This window comes from Myotis nattereri, assembly GCF_964212035.1.
Source record: "Myotis nattereri genome assembly, chromosome: 15".
NCBI lineage: Eukaryota > Metazoa > Chordata > Mammalia > Chiroptera > Vespertilionidae > Myotis > Myotis nattereri.
Genome location: NC_138090.1, coordinates 43872273 through 43882936, shown reverse-complemented (window position 1 = coordinate 43882936; position 10664 = coordinate 43872273). Strand labels below are relative to the sequence as shown.

The 10664-nt window shown below is 44.4% G+C and overlaps 1 protein-coding gene across 1 annotated transcript; it reads left to right on the top strand.

Annotated features, from left to right (window-relative positions):
* Positions 1–3572: 3572 nt before the first annotated feature.
* On the top strand, positions 3573–9444 carry LOC308530610 (cell adhesion molecule CEACAM21-like; the record flags this gene model as incomplete). Its single annotated transcript, XM_081107319.1, has 3 exons — positions 3573–3690; positions 7948–8097; positions 9167–9444. 3 exons carry the CDS (start codon positions 3573–3575, stop codon positions 9442–9444), a joined length of 546 nt encoding a protein of 181 aa, XP_080963445.1.
* Positions 9445–10664: the final 1220 nt, after the last annotated feature.

Here is a 10664-nt window from a genome sequence, read left to right as displayed (position 1 = left end):
ATTTATCTTTCTCTGACTGGCTTATTTCACTGAGCATAATGCTCTCCAGTTCCATCCATGCTGTTGCAAATGGTAAGAGTTCCTTCCTTTTTAGAGCAGCATAGTATTCCATCGTGTAGATGTACCACAGTTTTCTAATCCATTCATCTACTGATGGGCACTTAGGCTGTTTCCAGATCTTAGCTATGGTGAATTGTGCAGCTATGAACATAGGGGTGCATATATCCTTTCTGATTGGTGTTTCTTGTTTCTTGAGATATATTCCTAGAAGTGGGATCACAGGGTCAAATGGGAATTCCATTTTCAGTTTTTTGAGGAAACTCCATACTGTCTTCCATAGTGGCTGCAGCAGTCTGCATTCCCACCAGCAGAGAAGCACTTTTATGCTTTTAAAGAAATTTAAATTTTTTATTGTTTAAAGTATTACATGAGTTTCCTTTTACTCCCATAGTCCTCCCCCCACACCCCCCCAGTCGCTTCCACCCACCAGCACATGCCCTCACCACCTCTACTGTCAGTGTCCATTGGTTATGCTCATATGCATACATAAAATTCTTTGGTTGATCTCTTACCCTCTCATCCACCATCTTCCCTCACCTGTTGGACAGTCTGTTTGATGCTTCTACGTCTCTGGTTCTATTATTGTTCATTAGTTTGTTGTTCATTATATTCCGCAAATGAGTGAGGTCATGTGATATTTGTTTTTCTCTGACTGCCTTATTTCACTGAGCATAATGTTCTCAAGTTCCATCCCTGCTGTTGCAAATGGTAAGAATTCCCTCTTTTTTACAGCAGCGTAGTATTCCATCCTATAGATGTACCAATGTTCTCTAATCCACTCGTCTCCTCTTGAGCAGTTAGGTAGTTTTCAGATCTTAGCTATTGTAAATTGTGCTGTTATGAACATAGGGGTGCATATATCTTTTCTGATAGGTGTTTCTGTTTTCCTGGTATATATTCCTAGAAGTGGAATTACTGGGTCAAATGGAAGTTCCATTTCTAATTTTTTGAGGAACTCCATACTGTTTTTCACAGTGGCTGCACCAGTTTTCCTACCCACCAGCAGTGCACGAGGGTTCCTTTTTCTACATATCCTTGCCAGGACTTGTCATTTGTTGATTTGTTGATGATAGTCATTCTGACAGTGTGAGATGGTACTTCACTGTCATTCTGATTTGCATATCTCGGATGATTAGCGACTTGAGCATGTTTTCATAAGTTGGTTATTTTTGAATGACTAAAAACCGATAAACCAAGAAGATCATGGGAAGACCTAGAATGATAGTCAAAAAGAAATATTGAGAAAGATTTTTTTTTTTAAGAATGCTAGAACATGATTATGGGAATAAGCTTGCACTTCAACCTATCAAGGAGTACTAAACTATATTAATTAAAATAGAATCTTTAAAAAGAAGGCCCTCTATAATAGCTGCTGAGACATAGGAAATTTACTGATTAAACTCTTACTGACTTCCGTGACTTTGGAATGTTAGATGGTAATTGTAATTTATAGCATTGTGTTCTTAGAGTCTTGTTTCTGTATATACCTTAAGATTATAAATTCCAATTGCAAAACTAGCAGGAATCAGAACAATAATGAATAGCACCTGAGCATTTTCAATGGGAAACATAGTGGCCAGGGAAAATGAGAACCCATCTCCTGGTCAGTTTATAATAATTGAAGCGTTGTCTAGTTTGTCCTCAAACTATGAGTATATGTCATACTAGATGCAAAACACAGAGAAAATGAGACAGAGAGTAAAACTCGGATTGTAGGTTAGAAATAATCCAGAGTGGTTTTTTTTTTTTAGTGAAGTCCCGTGGAACCTTCCTGCCTCCCATTTACCTGCTTTTCACTTTTAAGAAGATTCAGCCTTGACTTCCATCCAATGTTACAGTCTTGACCCATCCCCAATGGTTGGTTGTTCATCAAGACAAATGCTTACATTAAGACTTCTAGGAATGAGCCTTCTTAGCCCTGTGGGAACACATTATCCAATCAAAATATTCGTCATTAATGCGTCCTTTATATTGACTTTTGACAAAAATATGAACGTGTTGACAAACGGGCCACATACTCAATCTGACAAGCTCGGGGAGGCCTGTGGTGGGATTTCCAAACGCAGAGACCTAAAGTAACCACGTAGGATAGTCTGAAATGAACATTTTCTAAACAAAAGCTAACCATGGTGGGTAGTCATGTGTTAGGCCAATCTCTTCCCTAAAAAAGGCCAATCTTCAGTTTAATGAATCCTCGCTACAATAGCATACCTTTGGAATTTTTGTGTAATTTCTTTATTTCCAGACATCCTACTGCACTGTAGACCCCCTCATTAATATTGTCATCGTGTTAATTAACTGTTAACTATTCTGCACCCACCCACATAAAATGAGTATGTGTCTACTTGTTTCACTTTTTATCGAATCTAAGAGATTTTCCCACTTTGCTTTCTCCAGCCTTCTAATATTTCCGCAATGGATTTCGTATAACCCCTTACATCTCATGTTTTGATTGTAATGTATAAAATAAGAAGTAAAACTCCCATTCTCTGAAACATTTTCTCAGTCTATTTAGATTTGACTTTCCAGCAATTCTCATCATTTTGGCTCAAATGAACTCATAAAAATTATCTACAGATTTAAACACTTCTTACATTGGCTGCCACAAATTCCTACAGATTATATGTACCCTCATCTCTTCAGGGAAATTCCAGCTTCTACGCAAGGTTTTGTCTTTATGGTGACCTGCCCTTACCTTGCATCTATCCATGCGCCTGTCAGTTTCTTCATCATCACAAAAGACGATTTTATCAACCCTTATATATCAGAAAATTCCAGGTATTTTTTGTTGCTCAGTCCTAAGAACCAGGAAATAACACCAAAGACCTTTGTATTATATCACATAGGGAAATTGAAGATTTTTGAGGTGGGATCACTAGCCTATAGTCCCCCAGCCTGCATGTGGGCTCAGACATGCCATGTATTGGCACATGGCATTTATGTTCCACCCCTTTCCATGTTACCTCTGATATCAGGAACACTGAAAGGTTAAATACTCCATTCTCCCACTCCTTCTGATGAGAATCCAGATGTGAATTAAACTCAGCCTGAGATGCACTTGTGTGTAATGTGGAAGCTGGAAAGGAGATGGGCCTATTAGTTCTGTTACTGTGATGACTGATGGGTGACCTCTGGCAGACACAGCTAATTCTTTACCTGTGGGAGGGAGCTGTGCCACGTGACCTTGAAACCCAACTTTCATTGGCAACTCTTCAACTTCCATTTCTCTAGACCTTTGATAATTTTACAAGTACCTAATTCTTTGTGTGAAAGGCTTTTCTACACAAATATTTATGGAACATTTATCTTAGAGCCTTTCTCTCCTTACAAGTTAAACTCCATGAGCACAGGTTCCACGTATTCCCTGCTCTCTGTGGTGTTCCCAGGGTCCAGCCCTGACCGCAAACACCACAGATACACAGTAAACACTCATTAAATGGGTGAGGGAAGCCATATAATGGAAGCTGGTCACCCTGTGTGACACTTGCAGTCAGATCATGTTCCCTATCCACATGAAGGCCTTGGTGTCAGCCTTCGGGGAGCCCACAGCCTCTTTTTACAAGGAGATGTCCCAAGGACAGGTGTTTACCCCATTTAACAGTCAGGAAGAGGGACAGGAATATCCTAACAGTGAGTGGCCAGACCACTGTGATTTCATTGCCAGGAAATCATAGCCCTCCCCACCCCTCACCCCTTCAGGGCCAGGAAAGCAGCCTATGTTCTTCCTTTTATCACAGATCCCTGACATGGCAGACATTCTGAGTTCTCCATCCAAGATAGAGTTTCTACCAAGACATGAGGGTGCTCACACCCACCTCACTGAAATTAGGGGATGACCAAACATCCCCAAGGTCCCTGGTCTGAATACAGCTGCCTGTGGCCCGTAAAGACATCTCACTAGCTCCAGGTGTCCTGGGGAATAAGGGGAACTTCCTCAGCAAGATAGGAGAGGAGAACCCAGGATTTTTGGGTGCTTCCATCTCAGAGGGGCAGAGTGCATTTTGTGGATCAACCGTCAGGGCAGCACCCTCTCCCAAAACGGCCTCACCAGGGTCTGGCTTTGAAAATCTGGAATGACACATCCTCTTGAAACAGCATATCCACCAGAGGGGACTGCTCCCCAGGCACTGGACTTATAATACTCTGGAAAAAGCTAGTCCTCTCACTGGGCTCTGCCTGCCCTGGGATGCAGTCAGGAGACATGAGAAGCATAGGGACCAAGCCCCGGATGCCTGGCTCTTTGTCTAATGATCAGAGTTCACCTCTCTCCAGGGCTCACATTGTGCTCCTTCATTCTGGAGCTTGGACAGCATTCCTAGTGCAGTAGCTGACATTGCCTGCAGGTCTCCTTTTGCCTTCCAGGGGGCGATATTGAGACGCACCTACAAAACACAGGAAATCCACACTTGAATTGGGCTTTGGTTAAGGAGGTGCAGAAGGAGACCTATTTCCATTCCCTGACTAACAGATTTTACTGAGCCCCTCCGTCATGCCTGCGCTGTCCCTCAGGCTCTTTCCAGAAACTGTGATTGAAAAAGGGGCTGTGCAAGAAACCTGATAAGGCCAGGGGACCACATGACAGGCCTGACAAGCTCAGTGACACACAGTGTGGTCTGATCACAAATGCCTCACTCTGCAGGTGATGGCAGGTAGTCACGTCTCAGGCCTACAATTTCCATAGCAAATGTCAGACTTTACCTCAAGTGAGCCCTTTTCCTGTTCTTATGCATCATGGATAACATACCTTTGATATCACATACCTCTAGCAAATTTTCTTGCTAGAACCATTGAGAGCCTGTGGCACCAGAATACAAGACTACAGAGAGCTCATGTTGCCTGGTTATCTGCACAGCCTCTGTACCTGCTGTAAATGTTAACTATCTTGGACCTTCCAAGGTAAAAATAATATGTGTTTCTCCATTTTGATTTTATTTATTTCTAGAGCTCTCCCTGCTATGCTTTCCCTCACTTTCCCATAGATTTCATGCAACTTTTTTCATCTTCTTTGATTTTAATGTATATAATAAGCTAAAACTGCTATTTTCTCAGTATTTGGGATCTTGCTTGCAGTCACATGACATCAATTCAGCTGAAATACTCTTCCAAGTGTTTGGACATTTCTGACCTTGAATGGGTCTAGGATCAGCTGCTTTTTTAGGGATCTTCATGGCACTCCCCAACTCATAACTGGAATCACACATAGGTAAGGCGAGGTGACCTCAAAAAAGTTTTCCAGGCAGAGGACAGAAGCTGCCCGAACAGTCAGGGAGGACAGGGAGAGGGTCAACCAGCAAAGAGAGGGAGGGTCTCCTTGAAAACATTCCCCAAGGACCAGGGAGCACACAGCCACCTGAGCTCACACCACAGTTCTTGCTTCACACCTTACCCTTCACATCTGGAAACTGAAGATCCTTCTGAGACACGTGGTGATGTGGTCTCTGTCTCTGGAAACAACGGCCAGACTGGTGACAACCTGAGATAGAGGGAACATCTCCTCTGCTGTCATCACCCAACTTGATGCCATCTCACCCCCAGTCCCCTTTGTGGACTTCCTGCTGGGAGGAAATCCCCACTTCCTAAGGTATTTGAAAACACAGAAAAGACCCGGTGCCCAGCTTTGTTTCTGTGTCACCACCAGAAAAAATCTCTAGTTTGGGGCCTGTGGGGCTCTCTGCGTGGTGTTTATGGACACAAGACCAAGCTGTAGCAGGGGCAAATGCTGGAGTGAGAGGGTCACCCTCACAGGAGGCGATGTGCCTCCATCAGCCTTGCTGTTGCAAGTGGGATCCACAGGCCAGTAAGATCCACCTCACCTGAGAGCTTGTTAGATGCAGAGTCTCTGGTCCACTGCACACCTGCTGAGTCAGAATCTGCATTTTTTAAAAATATTTTATTGATTGATTTTTTACAGAGAGAAAGGGAGACGGATAGAGAGTTAGAAACATCGATGAGAGAGAAACACTGATCAGCTGCCTCCTGCACACTCCCCACTGGGGATGTGCCCACAACCAGGGTACATGCCCTTGACCAGAATTGAACCCTGGACCCTTGAGTCTGCAGGCCAACACTCTATCCACTGAGCCAAATCGTTTAGGGCTAGAATCTGCTTTTTAACTGGATATGGAGACCCTCCCTGTGCACAGGAGACGGGCAGGGCCCCCCACCCTCACATCATAGGGTCTCATCCTGGCATCCATGTTGCTGGGCTGCTGCTGAAGCAGCCTTTCAAAAATGTCACCTGTGCATCCCAATCCTTACAAAGTTTTACAGGAGATCCAATGCGGAGTCGTGGCAACCTTTTGACAATTTTCCTGAGGTGGCCCCAACCTCTTGCTTGAAGGGAAAAGTCAAACGTGCACTGACAGGGAGCTGTGGAGAATGACCAGGAACTGGACGCCCCAGTCCAGTGCTTTCTGGGCTCCTGTCTGTGCATGTGTAAGTTTGTGTTTGTATATGTTTGTGTTGTCAAAGGTTCAGCAGTATCCAGGGAATCAAATTACAGAGTAAAGGTAAACTGAAAAGGGCAATATGGTTGGAAAAAATGAGGGGAGGAAGAGGGAGGGTCCTAGCCCTGACTCCTCCCTGGCCCACATGACCAGGGAGGATATCTTGTCCCAGCAGGTAGCTCAGCACACAGGTAAGAGGGAGAGAACATCCCACCAGTCTGGACAGAGGTGTCTGGGAGCCTTACTGGACCTCTCGCTCTTCTCTCAGAGAAAGGGATGGAGCAGGCAGCAGTGCCAATAGTGTTCCCTGCAGCTTCTGCCCACAGAGAACGTGTGCCCTGGCTGGGGCTCCATCTGGCCGGTAAGGAGGGGATGATGCCTGGGAATGGAAGGGAAGTTGGGAGTCGGAGACTGGCCAAGATCTCTTGGGGAGGACAGCACTCTGTGAGGGAAGAAAGGGCTTCCCTTTGGACCTGAGTGAAAGGACAGGAGTGTAGAGTCAGATGAGAGAGGGGGCTCAGCAAGAGGAATATCTCATCATGTAGAAGTGGTGAGGGGCAGGAAAACCTCAATTGCGGTTCATTTGCTAAGTTATTCATCTCTGAGTATTAAATTTTGACAACTGACCACAGTCATGACAATTTAGTTCAGGTGATATCAGAATCATTTTAACCAGGGGTACTAAACATTGTCCCCACCACCAGCTACAAATATGGGAAAATACAACATGGGACGTGGACAAGTCTGGGGACACTCATTCATTCACCCACAGGTGTTTGCAGCCTGTTGCAGGCACTGTGGGCACAAGATCACAAAATCCCAAGCCCACCTGCAGCTCACATTATATGGGGAGAAAGGAAACAAGAAGAGATCTACTTGTGACATCAGTTACCCACAAGTGCCCTGAAAGGCACAGAGCGGGGACAGGTCAGAGAGTGAAGATAGAGGGTCTTTAGAGGACATGGTCAGGGAAGGTCTTCCAAGAAGGCCACAGATGTCAACAGGGATCTGAGGGAAATAAGGAGGACAGCCACACAGACAGTTGGGAAATAGAACTGAAAACAAGAAGCATAGGTTCTGAGGTTCTGAAGCCATGGTGGCCATGTTCTGACCTTGACAAAGGAGATGCACACACGAACTTACATGAAGATGAGGCTGAGAGATGAATAGAAATGCCTAATCTCTCCATCCCAATACATAGATCAAAATACTGATCAAATTCTCTCTTTGCTTCTAGTATTCCTCTTATCCTTGTGGATCCCGCCCACCACTGCACGATTTGGTATTATCTCAACCATTGCTCTTGAAGGGCAGGATGTGATTCTACATCTCCGCAATACGCCTCCCAATGTTACAGGGTTTATTTGGTACAGGGGAATAGAGATGAAGTACCAGAATTTAATTGGGTCTCTTGCATGGCATTTTAGTGCTTATCTAACAGGTCCCGAATACAGTGGTCGAGAGGAAATAAACCTTGAAGGATCCCTGATCATAAGAAACGTCACTGAGTGGGACCGAGGATTCTACATGGCAGTAGCTGTCCTTCCAAATTCACAAAGAGAAATAGGATTTGGAAAGCTCAAAGTATACCGTGAGTGATTGATGTCTGACCTCTATGTGTCAGGTGGGGTGAATTCTACTTCACACACAGGACTGCCAGCCCTGGACTCTCCTCCATCCCCCTCTTCATCATGTCCCAAGCTGGGTTTGGGAATTTAGTGCAGGACACACAAAACATCCTAAGATCAGAGATTCCATCCCAGATTCCATCCCCACAGAGATTCACCACAGAGAGAGAAGGAGCAATTTGATGGGAGTGAGTCAGCAGAGGGAGACCAGTCTCAGTCCAGGTCCCTGGGCCCCTTTCCCTAATCATGTCCCTGAGATAGAACCTTCTATGAAGGGCTGAGTGAAAGGAACAGTTTCCCATTTGCCAGAGTCACAAGGCTCTTGAGGTGGTCACCATTTGGGGCTGAGCCCTCCTTCACCTGAGACTGTGTGTGGAGAGCACAACTGGACTAGTTCCCCAGATTATTACCTGACTGTTCTACGGGACATAGGAGAGTCCAGAGAAACATCAGTGCCCATGGGAAGAGCAGGAAAAAAGATGCTCCTGGCTGCTGCTCATCCACCAGGCATCATCCCAGGGGATTCTCTCATGAAGTCCATCAGTAACAGGTGCCTCTGATTTGAGCAGTTTTCCTTCCCAATATTTATGTCAAGTACTGTGAATATTTTATGATTTGTACATTGTCAGCATGGCAGTCAAATATTCATTTTTCTTCACTGAGGGGAAGGTGAGGCACAGGTAGATACAGTTCCTAAGCAGAATCACAAAGAACATGAGAAATTGATATGAGTCACTTGAGGTCTATCTGCAGCCATAGCCTCATCTTTTACTCTAATCCCAGTGGCCTTATTAGATGTCTTTGTATTCCCTAGGTCAATCATTGGTTCATATCCTTCCCTCTTAGTGGTCTTCAGCTCAGAGCAGTAGATTTGGTCTGAGGAGTGATGGCACATTTAGAATTAATTAATTTTAACTGTGGAACTGAATTACCTCAGAACCATCAGAGTCAGGGCTGATATCTTTGAGGAAAGTGCATGTCCCCAGGTCTCAAGCCCACACTCAATCAATCTTACCCTCTATTTTTTCACAGAGCCAGTGAGTGTGCCCACACTCTTAGCCAGCAACACCACTGTCACAGAGAATGAGGATGCCCTGGTCATGACCTGCCAAACACACGAGAGCTCCCCCAACTGGTTATTCAATTCAATGAGTCTGCGGCTCAGGGAGAGAATGAAGCTAACAAAGGACCGCAGAACCCTCCTCATAGACCCTGTCAGGAGAGAGGATGCTGGGAGCTACCAGTGTAAAGTCTCCAACCCCTTCAGCTCTGCTGAAAGTGCGCCTGTAGAGTTAGAGGTCAAGTACTAGTGATCCTCCTTCCCTCCTCTATGCTTTAAAAAAAAAATGCACCTATTAGATTTCTTGTGGTGGAGGAAATTGCTTAGAAGACTTGCTTTGAATCAATAAATACTAAAAAATGTGAGCTGGCATTGTCATTATTGTTGATGTAATGTAACATTCCACATTGGACCCCATCTCTGGTTGGTTCCATTTGCACCATCTCCACAATGGAGGGAGCACCATGTGCTTAACAGTTGGGGCAGTCATTGTGTGATGACCCTCCGGAGTAAGAGATAAGCTGAGAGGAACATGAGCTCTCTCACATTTCCACGAAGGCCTGTGGAGGGTGCGTGTTCACTGGTGATGATGGGAATAGACAAGAGAACACCTATGTGAGATGCAACAGTGACTTTGTCTCCCTGTTTGACTTGTCCCCAAAAAATTACTAATGCCTTCTGGAGTATTCGTATGATTATAGCAATAGACTTATTTGCATGAATTCAGTAGCACTCTGTCCTCTTTGTTGATAGAATAGTATTGGGAATGTTGTTAATGCAACCATGGCTTAGCAAATGTCCTAGGTCAAACTGATGCCCACAGAATTATAAACTAACTAACCTTTTATGGAGCTATTTTTGTCCTGTTGAAGACTCATAATCTGTTTGAGAGGAGGGCATCACCGAAAGCTAGAGAGACTGCAGGTGAAGTATGAGAGTGAGGCCGACTAAGCTCTAGGGGCTGTTAAATCTCCTGTCTCAGGTTTCATAGAAAAACCAGCATCAGAGGAAACTATAAGGTGAATGTCATTCCTCTGCACTTAGGTCATTAATCAGGGAAAACTGAATGACACCAGGCATATATGTGGTAGGACCAAAATACTCTTCTTCCTTGGAGCTGACAATTGATCAAAGGGCAAGTGACTATAGAGAGAAATGTAATGTCTGCATGGAAAACTCCAGAAACACAGCCTTCTGGGAGATCAGATGCCATCTCTGTTCAATCTCTCAACCCTTTGGCATCTATTTAAAAATGGCTAGGAACTTGCACTTCTTCATAAATTGCAGGAACTGACGGCAATGCAAACTTGGACTTGGCTGAAAGAATTTAGTTGTGTTTTCCTGCACTGTGCAGAAAGTAGCTGTGTTATGAAGAAGAGGCCTCAATATTCCCTCAGAGTCTTTAATTTTTCTTCCTGACTAGGACTCTTAACTTATCTCTATTTTTTTACAGTATTTCCTTTATAAATA